General features: G+C 37.5%; 1 protein-coding gene across 1 annotated transcript in view; it reads right to left on the reverse strand.

Annotated features, from left to right (window-relative positions):
• ATIC (5-aminoimidazole-4-carboxamide ribonucleotide formyltransferase/IMP cyclohydrolase) overlaps positions 1–15,410 on the reverse strand; it is a 36,054-nt gene that overhangs the window by 15,480 nt on the left and 5,164 nt on the right. Inside the window, exons 3-11 of the mRNA XM_026707705.2 lie at positions 14,080–14,156; positions 13,240–13,306; positions 11,732–11,820; positions 8,008–8,159; positions 7,747–7,903; positions 4,597–4,722; positions 4,175–4,282; positions 3,724–3,809; positions 2,354–2,443 (exon numbers count right to left, since the gene is read on the reverse strand). Coding sequence (XP_026563490.1) covers positions 2,354–2,443; positions 3,724–3,809; positions 4,175–4,282; positions 4,597–4,722; positions 7,747–7,903; positions 8,008–8,159; positions 11,732–11,820; positions 13,240–13,306; positions 14,080–14,156 — 952 coding nt within the window. The remainder of the gene's footprint in view (positions 1–2,353; positions 2,444–3,723; positions 3,810–4,174; positions 4,283–4,596; positions 4,723–7,746; positions 7,904–8,007; positions 8,160–11,731; positions 11,821–13,239; positions 13,307–14,079; positions 14,157–15,410) is intronic.

A 15,410-nucleotide genomic window follows, 5' to 3' on the forward strand; every position in this document is an offset into this window, starting at 1 on the left:
GACCTCGTCGAAACGTTGCCAAGATGCTCTCAACCTTACACGGGAAAAGACCCGAACACGCCAAGACCTGCATACCTGTACCCGTGAAAATCTACGAAAACACACACACACATAATAAAAAGATATGTGGACAATACATAGGAGATATATAAAGGTAAAACCATGCAGCCACAGAATTGCAATGTGATGGATGTTATGATTCAACATCAAAGGAAGCTAACCATCTAACCGCTTCTGGTGTGGCTGCAGTGAGATCATCCCAGGTGCCTTCAAATTTCCTGAGGGTACATTCTTGAATTATATGTGTTATAGTTTGTTTGGGTACATCACAGTTGCATTCCTGACTTCCCCATTTAAAGAGCTTTGCCTTAGTTCTGACACGTTCTGACACGTTCTATCCTGCTTCTATTCAGGTGGCTCCATATTTTTCAGGGAAACTGCATTCCTGGAAGTAGTTTTGTTGGATCTGTGTGATCTGTTTGGTTGTAGTTATTAAAAATTGCCCATCTTAATTGCCATTCTTCATCTAGATTGTAAGACTTTGGTATGTTATTCCAAATTAATTTGCTATACTTAAGCCTGGTGAGAATTAGAGTGTCTAATATGGTACTTTATGTATTGGAATATCTTTATGCAGTAGCAATATCATAGTCCATGAGTTTAGTATTGGTGAGAGAGTTACTAAAATATCTAACTACCATTAAGTTAAAAGATTGCCAAGAAATTGTGGTCCTTACAATAACAAGATACAGTTCAAAATACTGAAATGGCATTCGTTTGGTGTTCAGAATGTTTAGAATTGTAACCTTGTGAATGCAAAAGAAATCATTCTGAGTAAAGGTGAATTGGACTGCTCTGCTCGAATTTGCAATAGTGGGAAGATGTACAGGGGTGGGATTCGACTGGCATAACAACCGGTTTGGGGAGCGCACGCATGCATGTCAAATGCGCGTGCACTACTGGCTCCAGCAAGCATTTACCTTCTCCAGCTGACAATTAGCACTCAGCTGTGCCGCACAAAGCAGGTGAGGAGGAAAATACAGCCACTAAAGAACAGCCTAGAGCCCGAGAGGGCAGGAGGAACAAACAACAGACCAGAACCTCATCCCAGCGAATCAGTTCGGTGACAGCTGCTCTTCAGAGCCACGAGTTCTATAGAACCAGATGGAACTGGTAGGATCCCATCTCTGAAGATGTATATATGTAACAACTACAGCTATACTTTATTCTTTTGAGAGCAATTGGAAACCAAACTCACTTGGTCACCCCCAAATTGTTAAATTTCTAATCACCAGGATTAACTTTAGTTACTGTTCCTTTCAAAAACTTCAATAATTAATCTTATGTAATAATATTAATTTATTACACATCAAGTATTCTTATTTCATTATTAAATGTAACAACAATAACAACAATAATAATAAAAAACACAAAACAACTACTGTCTATTCCCAGATCCTTGGGAAGGATTCCATAGGTAGATAGAAATGTCAAATGAAGTCTAAAGTTTTGACTGTGCGACCAACCGTACGTTTTAAGCTGCATGCTATCTAACTTCCAATGACTTTGGGTAGCTCACAACTAAAGAAATTATAATAAAATAGAGTAAAGATTTTTAAAAATGGCAAAATCCACTGACCAATCAGAATAACACAAGGGATCTCACTCTCTTTCACTAAATGTTTTTGTGGAAAGTCAGGTCTCCACAGCTCCTCCAAATAACAACAGTGGGACTCATCTGGATCTTAGCAGTGTACCTTATTCCAGAGACAAGGCATTTATAAGAGTTCATTCTGATCTGCAAGCATGATAGGCAGTTTTGTTTTGTTTTGTGGCTTCACTTGGACCTCAGAATGGATGAGACTGAAATTTTCAGCCCCAATTTTTTCTTTATACAGAAGGCTAAAGCACCTATTTTTCCCTTTAAACCCCACCCACCCCCAAAAAGGGGAAAAAGAAAAAATTTGCCAGCTTGAGGGCGGAGGTGTAATTTAGATTTGCCAAAAGGCCTGAGACTCAACTATGTGGACAGGGAGGAGGCTAGAGAGATGGGGCTTTAGGGAGTTTATGTGAGGTATTGGGGGAAAGAACATGCAGCCAAAGATGATCAATCAGGACTGATAAGACATTCAAATATACTAACAGTAAAAAAAAAAACATTTGATGTTCTAGTATAAAAACCCTTGCAAGCAGTTTAAAGAGGTTTAAGAATGAGAGTTCTTTTTTTTTTTTACTTTAGTTTGTATGAACACATTTGGAACAGGCAAATCAAGAAATCAGATTTTAGGCTGAGAACCACAATGGAAATAAGACACGTATTTAAATCATTTATTCTCAAGAATAAAACACTGACCTGGAGTACACAGTAACTGCCATTTTTCTTTTTGGATAGTATTTTGAGGGCTTCTTCTTCAAAGCCTGGAGCCACAATCCCATCAGACACCTAATAATGGTTAAACCATCAAGTGGAACAAGAAGACAAAGTTTGAGTGCTGATTTGTACATTGCAGAAACCGCAGTATTTATGTACAATACAAAAGAACAGCTGGAATTATACTACCAATAATAAGGAGGAACACAAAAGAACCAGTAAGGACTGAATTTGGGAAGAGAGGGAGAGAAAAATCAGAGGATGGGAAATGGAATGAAGAATCTGGAGATTTGACTGACTGGTACTCTGACCATCTTATCAGGCAACATTTTGCTTAAATGTATGGCCCAGGTTCACTTCGTCACAGTAGTTTGAACAATGGAGGCAACTAGAGATGTTACCCAATTTACTTCAAAAATTGGGGGCAGGGGGAAAAGATGTTCTGTGGCTCAGTAGCTATATTCTACACAAATGTCCCATCTTAGCATACACCATGGGGTTCCTCACAACCTACATTGCAGCTATTCAGCCTAGAGGTTCTGTGAGCACTGGCTATAGATTTCTTGTCTTCTAAGAAATTTTCTGACAGTGAGAGCAATCAACCAATGGAACAGCTTGCCTTCAGAAGTTGTGGTAGGTTCATCCCTGGAAGCTTTCAAGAAGAGACTGGACTGACATCTGTCAGAAATGATATAGGGTCTCCTGATTGGGCAGGGGGTTGGACTAGATGACCTGCAAGGTCCCTTCCAACTCTTGTTAATCTGTTTATTTGTTTAAGTGTGCTGTGCACTTCTTGCAGTTTGTACTGGAGTCATCCAGTCAGAAAGAGATTAGATGTTCCCTCAACCCATACTGGGTTGCCTATTCTGGGAGCCCTTAACCAGCACTGCAGAAGTAAACTTCTCAGCATTTTATGAGTTCCTTTTCACTTTCATAAAATCCTTTTTCAATTCCATATTTGAAAGCACTCCTTTCCCAATTTCCACTTTGTTATAAACACTAGAAGCAGGATAAAATCAATCCTCTAGTGCAGGAGCATATAATTACTATGGCTAAGATCATTATTAGAGCTACAGGGTATGTAATCATGACATTCTGATCTCCTGTAAGTTTACAAGTTTGTGTTTTGATTGTTGGGGGTATGGACAAAAACTAGCCTTATTTGAGGGACTGAGGGGGAGGAAATCAATCTCTTAATGTATCACAAAGCTTAAGATACCCTTTTGACCCATGAACGCATTACCATTATTTGTTTACTTTATTAATTGACAAGGTGACTCTGGCCAGTCATACATTGATATAGTTATTTTCAACTGCAATTAAGACTGTAGGAGAAAATGGTAATTACTGACCTCTCTTGAAATGATCTTAGCTGTAGGAACATCACAGATATCAGATAAAGCAATGAAATCCCCAAAAGATGACATCCTATCAGCACCTGGAAAAAAGTAATGTTTTCAAACTGAGACACTCTCATTGAGTAAGACCCATGTTATATATAGAAGAAAGAACAGAGCAACTGGATGGAACCTGCCCCAGGCTGGATCCACTCATTGTAGAGCTTTAAAATATGTAGACGTTTTTCCTTTATTTGCTACTTGACAAATCAGGTATCTTTCAACTATTCCTTATAAGGCATTTATAAAGTAACTGAAGTTGTCAGTCATTTCTGTAAGACAGATGTGAGAAAATGCCTTAAACGGTTTGGCCAGTGCCATTGTCCACCACCATTATACAGACAGAGCAGCAATTCTAATCAGAATGTTAAATGAAGATATGGTCTTCTTTTGAGACCCCACTCACCTCTTGCTCTGGCATATGCGGTTGCCAAGGGTGTTAGAGTGGGGTACAAGTCACGCACCATGCAGACCTGAGCTTCTTCCTCACTGAGGGGCACACCAACAGCGGCACCTAGGAAGTGAAAGACAGTAAGAGCCGCTTTTCAGAGGTCTGAAGGTGACTTCTCAAGTTACAAAGGTGTAACGTTATTTCACATGTTGTTCTGAGACCCACAATGATTGTTTCTATTCCACTTAAATAATGCTCATCATTATTTTTCATTACGTTATTATACACAACTTTGTTAAGAAAATCAATTTGTTTAATTAAAACCATGGGATTTTTTACAAGACCATCTCAGAAATGGAGCATTTCTTAAAATGTGAGCCAACATGCTCTCTGAATAAAATACACCAGTAAGCAAGAACTTGGAAGTTGAGAATTACCTGCTGGACTGACGTGCTTGAATGAAGAGGCAGCGGAAATGCCCAATGCTTGCTTCAATTCCCTGACCAACTGCCAGGCATTCAGAGCATCACATAGATTTATAAACCCTGGGGAACCGTTCAGAACTGTGAAGAGATGAAAAGACTCATTCAGCTATAAAAGCCATTCTGCAAGATGGCACCACATGCATGTGTAGAATATATTTGCCAACAATTCAGACTCAGAACACCAGTTGTGAATAGCTATAAATTCACACTGTGCCCAAAACCCCCTTTATGGATCCCAGTTCAAGAACCATATTGTAAACAGAACCATTTATAAAGATAAATGGTTGACATATCAGGACTTGTGGGAAAATTATAAGGAGAATTTACAATCAAATCAAAAGAACTATAGCAGAAGAATATTGTCAGAGCGTGCACACCTTTACTACCTGAGACAACCCAGGAGCAGTAATAGCAAACAGAAGTTTGTAATAAATAGTGGTTTTACCTACAAAAGAACATACTTTATATTATACATACACACGCCATAGGAAGGGAGGGAGGGAGGGAGGGAGGGAGATGCTCTAACAGGGTCTTTTTTAATTAAACAGGCTCTTAAACAGAGATGGACTGCACAGACTGTTAACAACCAGTTCACCTAATGCAAAACCGAAAATGTGAGTGCGTGTGCACATGTGCGCCATCCGCACTTGCGCACAGCTGCAAAAACAAGATTTCTTGTGCACGGCAGCCAGTGAGTAGTTTGGGCGAGGCATGATAATCAGCTGGGTAGCGTGGGTGGAGTAAGAAAGCCATATACGACGGGATAGCACCCAGCCAGCAGTCGGAACTACCAATACGGGCAAGTCGGTCTGAACTGGCAGCAGCACACCACTACTCTTAAAGGGATAACAGCCAAAAACCTTGCTGACTCATTCCCATCATTATGTCATTGCATCAGCTAGTCAGCTCTTAAATCACTACCCTGACACTCCTCCCATTTAAAGCTGAACAGTTGGCAATCGAAATGTTTTGACATACTCTTGACGTTTGTCTACATTTAAAGGCTTTGTTAACGTATTGCCTATATTATGTTCATTGGAATATTGCTGCAATCATATCAGTTTATCCTTTACAGCCTCCCTGACATTACAGTACTTTACATCTACATGTTTACTCCTAGCTTCTGGTTCTCCTGTTGCCATTTTTATACACGCAACACTCTCTTCAAATACTGGTACAGCTCTCTTTACATTAACATTTACATCTTTTAGTAATTGTACATATCAGGTTATTTTAGAACATGCCTCAGACAATGCTATGAATTCAGCTTCAGCAATGGAAAGTGCTTCTGAAAGCTGTTTTTTGGATCTCCATCCAATTACAGTGCCAGCAAACAATACTACAAACCCTGAGTTTGATTTTCTGTCCTATACATCGTTTGCTCAGTCACTATCTACATAGCATTGTAACAATAATTCACCAGATGGCTTTATCCATAGTCCTAGTTTCATTGTCCCTTTTAGATATTGCAATATCCTCTTGTTTCCTAACCAGTGTTGTTTTGGTGCCGATGTATGCTGACTTAAAATGCTAACTGCATTGGTTATATTAGTCCTTGACCACTGGGATAAATATAGTAAACTACCTATAGCCTATTGGTACACCACTTTATCATATTCTGTGTCATTTTCTGTTTCTACATTGTTCTGGAAGCTTAATGTCATAGGATTTGATACACTTACTTTCTAGTATATCATATTTTTCTAGTTGTTTTATTTTCTTTCTTTAGCTTAGCATATATCCTCTCTGTTCTGGTTTCCTTATCTCCACACCTAGGTAATTCTTAATTTCTCCCAGGCTTTTTAATTTAAATTCCTTTTCAAGCTGCCTGGCAAAGGAGTAAGCCTGTGAGCAATGTTTAACAATAAAACATATGTCATCCACATAAACTAACAGCAAACCCTCTGCTCCCTCATACTGTGCCATGTATAAACATGGATTTGCTTTGCTTCCTCCGAAATCTGAGAGCAGCATCTAAGCACTGATTCCATTTCCTTGCTGACTGTTTTAATCCATATATGGCCTTATTTAATTTATATACATATCCAGGATTCTCCATTTCATAACCTGGAGCTTGAGCTATATATATTTATTCTAATTCTTCATTTAAATATGCAGTATAAATATTGAAGTGATATATGGTATACCTGCATGCAGCTGCTAAAGCCAACGCTAGACTTATAGTCTCCCTTCTTATTGTTGATGCAAACATTGCCATAATGAACATTTTTCCTTTGCGTAAATCCCTGCGCAAATTAACCATGCCTTATACTGCAGTTCATTGTTGTGCAACACTTTTTTAAATATACCCATTTACACCCCACTGCCTTTTGTCCTTCTGGTGATCTCATGGGTGTAAAAACCTGATGCACATTCATAGGCTAACACCCAGAAACTTAAAACTGAACACTTCTTCCACTTGGTCTCCATTGATAAGCAATGGCTGGATATCTGATCTATTCCTTCTATAGTCCACTATAAACTCCTTGGTATTTTTGTGTTAAGGATCAATTTATTGTCTCCATACCACGAAAGCAACCAGTCCACTTCATCTCAATAGGCAGACTCATCCCCTCCAGAGATGAGTCCCACTGTTGTATCATCTGCAAATTTAGTATTAGTATTACTAGCATGAGTAGGAATGCACATAAAGAGTATATAGTAACATGCAACCCTGTGATGTACCAGTGTTAAGAATAAGGACTGAAGAAGTATGATTACCTAATTTGACCCTCGGCCAGACAGGAAATTCATAATCCAAAGGCAGATTCAATAAGAAACTCCAAGATCCATAAGTTTAGACACTAGTCTACATGGAAATATTGTGTTAAATGCAGAGCTAAAATGGGGGTTCTCTGGGCACATGTTCTATTTTAAGCTTAACACTGCCTGTTTTTGAATTTACTCACCAAGTGCTAGAGATTTAAATTCAAAAACATAGGCAGTTTTAAGCTTAAGCTATTAGGAAAATGACAATAGTAGGTTTGACCTACCTGACAAAATTACTGTTACAACTACAGCAGCATAATATTTTGAACAATATTGCTATTTACTAATGGTTCTGCTGGAGTACCTTCAAAGTGGATTTTGAGTGCCTCCTACCTGAGAGAGGAAGTTGAGGCCTTGAAGTATAGAGTTGAGCGGGAGTTTGATGGGGATTCATGCCATATCTCAGTGGAAGTTGAGATACTCCTTTGCTGTACTCTTTTCTAAAGTAGTCAGAAATTGCTGTATCATATTGAGCAGTGTGAGTAAAGGCCTACAAGAAGTGTGAGAGAGATGCAGCTGTCATCAAAGTAATGAAAATATGAACATTCTCTGTGTCACAGGCACATCATATAGGTTATCATAAGTAAACTTTACCTTTAAAGCCAACTGACGCCGAATTTCCAAACTGGTATCATTATCAGAATGGTTTTTCATTTCTTTTGCTATATCAGTATAATCCCCAGGATCACAAACAACTGTCACCCGGGCATGATTTTTTGCTGCAGCTCTCAGTAAAGCAACACCTCCTGTGAAAAAAATGGAAGCGAAGAAAACATCATATTCAGCATTTATAGCTCACTACCTTTCACATCTACAACTCATAGCTCAAGTACAGATCTCTCTCCACTTTCGTCCACAACAGGATAAGAATCTCAGACATTGTGGGAAGCAATTAAGTGAAACGACACATAACCACTTCACTCAACAGCTGCAATCCAGGCTCTCCCATTTGCAGTATTAAGCAATTGCACCAACTGCTAAGCTGAACACCAGGGAGAGGGCCCTCTGCCTGCTCTACCACGTCTGGGAGGACCGGGTCCTCTCCCCACCCCAACATGCTAGGACAATTTACCTTTTGTCTTTTTCTGCAGCCAAGCCCCACTCTGGAAGGCTCCTTTTACAAATGTGTGATTTGGAGAAGGGGCCTCAAAACTAGATTTTCTAGCAAGTCTAGAAAACTAGCAAAGACAATCATTCTAAAGGCTAGTAATCCTAGCTTTCTAGTCTTCCCCAAAAAGCTAGAGAATGTCATCTTTCTGAAATCTACAAATCTTTCTAGCTTTGAGAACAATAGTATTCACTGGAAAGAAGGCTAGGAAGCTTCAGAGGGCCTGAACACTCCTCTGTGTATGGAAGATTATGCCTCTGCCATGCTCAGATTTTCAGGATTCAAGCCCCTTTTCTGCAGCTCAATGGAGAGGTTGAGCAGTTCTCTTGGCAGGTGGCAGCGGCTTGCAACCTTCTCTGCCAGTTCCTCATTGATTTTCTAGAGAAGCTTGAAAATGGTAAGTACATGATAATGGGGTGCTTGGGAGCCAGGTTATCAAACACCAAAAATGTGTCCATGTGGTTGTGGAGTGGCTAGTATAACATTTTAAGATGGCCAGAAGTGCTTTACAGGCCATAAAACATCCTCTCTTGAGACTGTTGTAATTTTGAACAATCATTAAACATAAAATGAGGACTACCTGTATTGCAGTCAGCCTCTCAATAATTCAGAAGAATGCATTACTAGTAGAACCCACACAATATATCTGTCACCATTTCTTGAATTGTCTTTTCAAAATAATGCTAATAACTTTTGTAAAAAGTCTACTGTGAATATTTGTTTCGTGGTTTCCAGAGGAATCATTTTGTCTGTGTTATACTTTCATTCATGGGGATCAAGGAAGTATGCCTTCCCCTCCTAAGAGAAGGCAGCATTTCGAAAGCAAACTGTATCAATGCCAGATTCTGACTAAGATGCAGCTATCACAGGATGTCCCAGGAAGAATGACAGAAGAGAAAGAAAGCTAACAGCTAAGCTACTAGACCGGAACTGTGTCGAGCTATTAAGGACCATAAGACCCCAGCATTTATAGAAGGTTGAAAAAGAACACAAAGCTGGCAGGATTGACTAATCCAAGGCTGAGTGGAGGAAACAGGACAAACAACTATAAAAATACGTTTGAACCCCTTTCTGTCAAACTGAAGCACAAGGGAGGAAAGTTGTGACTGCCTCCTTGCTCTAACGAAGAAAAAGTGTGGTAAAGTTTTCTCCTGCCTCCCACTAAAATGTTCATCAATGTTTGTGCAGTACTATGAAGTCATGCTTAAATGTTTTCATTAAATTTCTGATTTGCAAAAGATGTGCACATATAATAGGGAAGGATTACTTACACATTAACTTCCACTTGTAGTCTATGCACATATACCAATCACAAGCTCTCAGTGGAACTGAAGCCTAAACATGTCAGTAAGAAGATGAAGAGAGGAAAGAATACTATTGGAACACAGTATTACTCATTGACTGATACCTAAACCATGTTATTATGGGAACTGTGACAACTGTATTAATATACGAAAAACATACAAATGAATACTTCATCTCAGAAAACTCAGACTTTGGAAAGATTTCAGACAAATCCAATTCCAAAGTCTGAGTTTTCTGAGACTAAGTATTCATTTGTAAGGAAGTATTTCAAAAGTATCCCTTTAAAAACAAATCAATCTCACAAAATTCTGATCCAGTAAAAACAGAGATTCCACACATTTCATATCAAGTTATCTGCCACAATCAAAAGTCTTCACAGACATTTTAATACTATTAAATGCAAATCAGATCAATGTATATATTTATTTTTTGTATTTCTCCATACAACAATAACTTACCAAGTAAACTGGGGGTGCACTAACTGCAGTTTAACAAAATCCTTGAAGGTATTTTCCTCTAATTTAATTATATGCACTTGGCTAGCCTGATATGGGAATAGAACAAACAAAATCCTTCTACTAGTGGAATCTGAAATAACAAATGTGAAGATAGGGGAATCTGGTATCATGCCTACAATGCTTGTGGGACAGTTTCTGCATGAAACAACCTGGCATACATTTGTAGCATGTGCAAGCTTGTAGAAGTTATTGAAAAAGTCAAAGGAATGGTCACACTTCAGCTAGTGAAAGAGAATTTATCAGATCAAAGAAAGAAAGAAAAAACAACTCTCTCTGATACCCAAGCAAATGATTAAAAATTAAAACCAAAATTGAGATACAGAAGGTATTTTGCACCACTGGAATTCAAATTGTTGTTACAATACTTTACTATCAGCATATATTTGAATTATGGTACAAAGTAGTAATGATTTTAATTTCCACAACGTATTTTGGAAGACAAACTACAATATGTGTTTCTTTCAGGAAAGTTGCTGGTAACTTTCTCTTTCATAAGATGGAAGGCACAAAAAGTTTAGCTATCCTTAAGTCCTTACTGACCATTAAGGAAAGTGCCAGGAGGAAGAATATTGGTGAGACAGATCATTTAATGCTTAGTTCTTGAATGAAATCTTCATTCAAATTTCAAGGAAAACTGAATGTAAATAGGTTATCTTGGATATTAACAAAGTGTATTTCAAGAATAATAAGTAGACAGAAGTTAATGAAGAAAGGAGCTGAATATGGCAAAATATTTCAGGTAATGAAGAAAAGTTAGCACTTTTTAATTTTACTTTTGTTCACTTCTATCCATTTCACCAGGGAAAGAGAAAGGTGGAATAGTAGGACTGACATATAACCACTGACTACCTTTTGACTCTGAATGAATTTAAATCTCCTATTATCAAATGGAGAAAAAAAGACTCAAGAGAGCTAATAAGGACAAACTGGAGGAACCAGGAATGTTTAGCCTTGAGAAGAGAAGGCCGAAGAGGGACATGACAATGCTCGTCAAATACTTGAGTAAGACCAACATTCTGCTCCACAGTACAGGATGCAAAATTATGATTTAAATTCCAAGAAGGTAGATTCCAATGCTAGAAAACAATTCTAACAGCAAAAGTAGTTCAATAGCAGAACCATTTTCTCTTAATGAAGCCATGTATTGGGGATGCTCTGATTTGAGCAAAGCATCAATGAACAGAGACTAGACTCAGTGACCTACATGGCCCCTTCCAACTTAATAATTCCAAAGCTTTCCTTAGCAGAGTATCATGCAACAAAATGGGAAGGTCAATGGAAGAAAGTATTATATGAACACTGTTTTCGCTTAATAGGTGATGGTATCCACAAAGTACTGACACAAAGCAAGCAATGTGTTTGCAATATATAGTCCATATTGACTTACCAATATCAATCTGTTCAACAGCTTCTTGTATAGTAACATTTGGGGAGGCCACTGTTTTGACAAATGGGTAGAGATTGCAAACTACAATTCTAGAAAAAAGAAGCATGGAGTAACTTTAAATTAAATTCAAAAGACAGAAGTGAATTCTTTACCATATCTCAATGTAATGCAACTGTAATTTTATCCCTGCTGTGGCCGATGAAGAGTCTTATGCTTGTTAAAATTTTCTGAATCATCAGATGAGAATTGTGTTAAGGCAGTTCAAGACATTGGTGCTCTGGTGATGGGGAATCTTCCTACATTTTCTATTAACTATGGCTAAAAGAAGAGCACTGCAATAAACCAAGCTAAAAGCACACTTCTGTGATTATAGGTTTCCTGCTGGCTAATACACATTGCCAACATTATTACATCCTTCAGATTTCATTAATGGGATGTTTTGGAACTCGCCTACATCATACCAACAGACTGCCTCCATTATATGCTGTTTCTAGAATATTTGTGAACTATGGAAAATATAAAGGGAATACTCTCAGCAATGATAATTTCTGTGTACTTACAGTGCACTTAATTACAGTGCACTTCCAATAGGATGCTATTCATCCACCAGCGTGAAGGAACTTAATCCTATTGAAAAACCTTTTGAATCTTTTGATTGCAAATGAACTTTAAATGTTGAAAAAGGTTTTTCAGAATATTGACTATATTAAAAGGTTAGAAAAGTCATACTCTAACTTTTACTTTCACCATGACTGCCTTGAGTTATAATCTCCATACTCCTGGCCTTCTGGAAGGGCCTGAAAGCTAGGCTCTTGCATACTATATTGGGGGTAGCTAACAAGGTAGAGAAGATCTCTGGCCTGAAGCTACCCATCATCTTGTTTTTTTTGTTTTTCTATTTAACTCTCCTAATTTTAATTGCATTCTTTACCTTTTTTATTTTTTATTATATCAAAAACCAGCCAGAGTTGCTGTATTAGTAAGATGGGTACATAAACATTTAATAAATGAATAAAACCAAACATTTTATTTGTGTATCTTTCTTGGAATACTTATGACTCCAATACTGAATCCACCAACTATATTTTTTTTCTTTCAATATTTGATTAAAGAAAGGGGCAAAAGTTATGTAGTGGCAGACTAAGGACAGTGGAAGACCAAAATCTCAGCATCAAAGACTGGCCCTGACACTTTGTCCTCTTACGTTTGAAATTGATTTACATGTTGAAATTCAAATAAAGCTAGGTAAATCTCAAAAGGGTATATTTGCCAATGCTTCAAAGTAAATAATGAGAAGTCAAGATTTGACAATCTCTTGCACAATTACAAAAATCCTTCCCAGTTTCACCAAAAATACCCATCAATTCTGAAAATGCGCATTCACAAAGAGACCTTCACAAAGGTTTTTATAGTGAAAAACCTTTAATCTCTATGCAAGTTAACTTCCATCAATTGATATCAAAGGTTGACTTCATAATTATTTATTAACCCCCAACTACCCTTCTTACCTTACAAGGCTGAAATCCAATTTTTCCATGTCAGCTTTATCTTGTGGAATATCACGAGCCAGGATGCCTAGTTTTTGTATGAGGAAAAAGAGAGGCTCAGAAAATGTAAGACAATCCAGTCCCTTCAAGCCCTTGTTAAAAATGGCCAATGGGGAATAGTAGTACCTTACCTACACTAAGACAATAATATAAAACAGTTGGTGTATAAAGAAAAGAGAGTACCATCACATTCTCTTGTAAAGGTTTTACTCTTGAAAGTAAACTGGCTTCTTTTCTTTTAACCTTAGCCACCCTACTGTTGCTTGAAACACACCAAGAAGTTGTATATAAAAAATGTTACCGGAGAAACAATATCTACAATGCATATTATTTTAAGTTTTATTATAGAAGACTTTCAGCCTTTGATGTGTGAAATAAGGTATGAGATAAAATGACTTTTCCTGTCACTCACATCTATTGTGCTGAAAAATGCATTCATATGGAAGAATCCTTTATGACAAGTTCCCAGCTTGCAGTCTGAATAGATACAGCTGGGACACAAGTTAGCTGTCTGAATAACAATAGTTTTAGATCAGCCTTCTCCAGCTGGCTATTCTTGAAATGCCCTGGACTTCAATCCTGAATCCCTTCATCATCCCCACTTTGACTGAAATGATAAGATGCTAAGGGCAACAGGTTGAGAAAGGCTGCTATAGATTAATTGAAACTCCAATCAATCCATCTTTTTGCAGATGCCATGCAAATTACAGGATCAGTTTTATGTAAGAGAATCTGTTTTTTATTATTAGCTGTTCTAGGACCATAATAAAGTACTAATTCATTTACAACAGAGTAACATACCTGCATGCACTGCAGGATGAAGAGTTTTCACACGTCCTCCAAGCATTTCTGGAAAGCCAGTAAGATCGGAAACATCTCTGTTCCAAAAGAGAAGGAATAAAAAACATTATGTAGCATCTACAGCATTCGTATAACACAAGGGTTAACATCTAGACTTCAGTTTTGCTGCCCCTAGACTGTTTTCTTATTTACAAGAAAATATTAAGTCATGCATCAAAAGTGTCTGCTCTATGGAATAAAGAATGGTGGATACAATTTACTTGTGTCAACTTATTCCATGTCAAATTGGGATACTTGAGAAAAAGTGGAGGGGTCAATATCCACCTGTAGGATATTTTGTACCAGTTTTCGTTCAGATTGTAGCTTGATGTAAATTTTATTGATTTGCTCCATAGCTGTTCCAGTTTTTTTCCTTTGAAATTTTGCATCTGTTTTATCAATTTTTATTTACTGTCTCCATGTTATATTTAAATAATTTGTAAATACACCTTAATAAATTATTTTGATTCCGTATTAATATTTCAAATTCTGTCATTTTTCTTAGGATTTCTCATCCTTCTCCAAGATTGCCTAAGATTTTTCAGCTATTTGGAAATACGTTAACCATGATAGATTCCTTCCTTTACTAAGCAATTGTCTTTTGTCTATTCGTGGGTCTAGAAATTGGCATATTTAAACAGATTTTTTATAATGTCCTTTATTAACAAAAATTGTTTGATGAAATATTCATATTCTCCCCCAGAAAAAAAACATGTGGACACTGTTGACTTTGCCAAATATACCAGTGACAAAATATAAAGTAGCTCAGACTTTCTTAAAGAAAAAAAAAAGGCACGTGTTGGTGATCAGAGATTCATTTTTTAAAGGAACAGAAACAACAATCTGTAGACTAGACAAATTCTTAAGGGAAATGTGTTGTCTTCCAAGTGCAAATATTAAAGATAAGATAGAGAGGCTCATCAAAATAATCCAGCCCTTTCTCCTGTTTCATATTGGGATAAATAATACTACTAAGACCCTGGAAGCAATTTTAATGGACTATGAGCAACTAGGCAGGGTAGCCAAAGAAGATGACCACAGGTGGTCATCTCATCTATACAACAGAAGGTCAATATCCAATGATGGAACAGAGGATTTTAAAAATAAATTGCTGGCTCAAAAGATGGTGCCATCATGAGAACTTTGGCTTTCTTGACCATGGATTCACTGTCTACAGGAAGGGCTTCCAGTAAGAGATAGATCGCACCTCACAAGGATAAAGAAGTACGTGTCTGGAAATAACTTGCTCAGCTCTTTTGAAGAATTTGAACTAAATTTGGTAGGGGAGGATG

This window comes from Pseudonaja textilis, chromosome 1, assembly GCF_049901715.1.
Source record: "Pseudonaja textilis isolate UNSWEBS1 chromosome 1, rPseTex1.2, whole genome shotgun sequence".
NCBI lineage: Eukaryota > Metazoa > Chordata > Lepidosauria > Squamata > Elapidae > Pseudonaja > Pseudonaja textilis.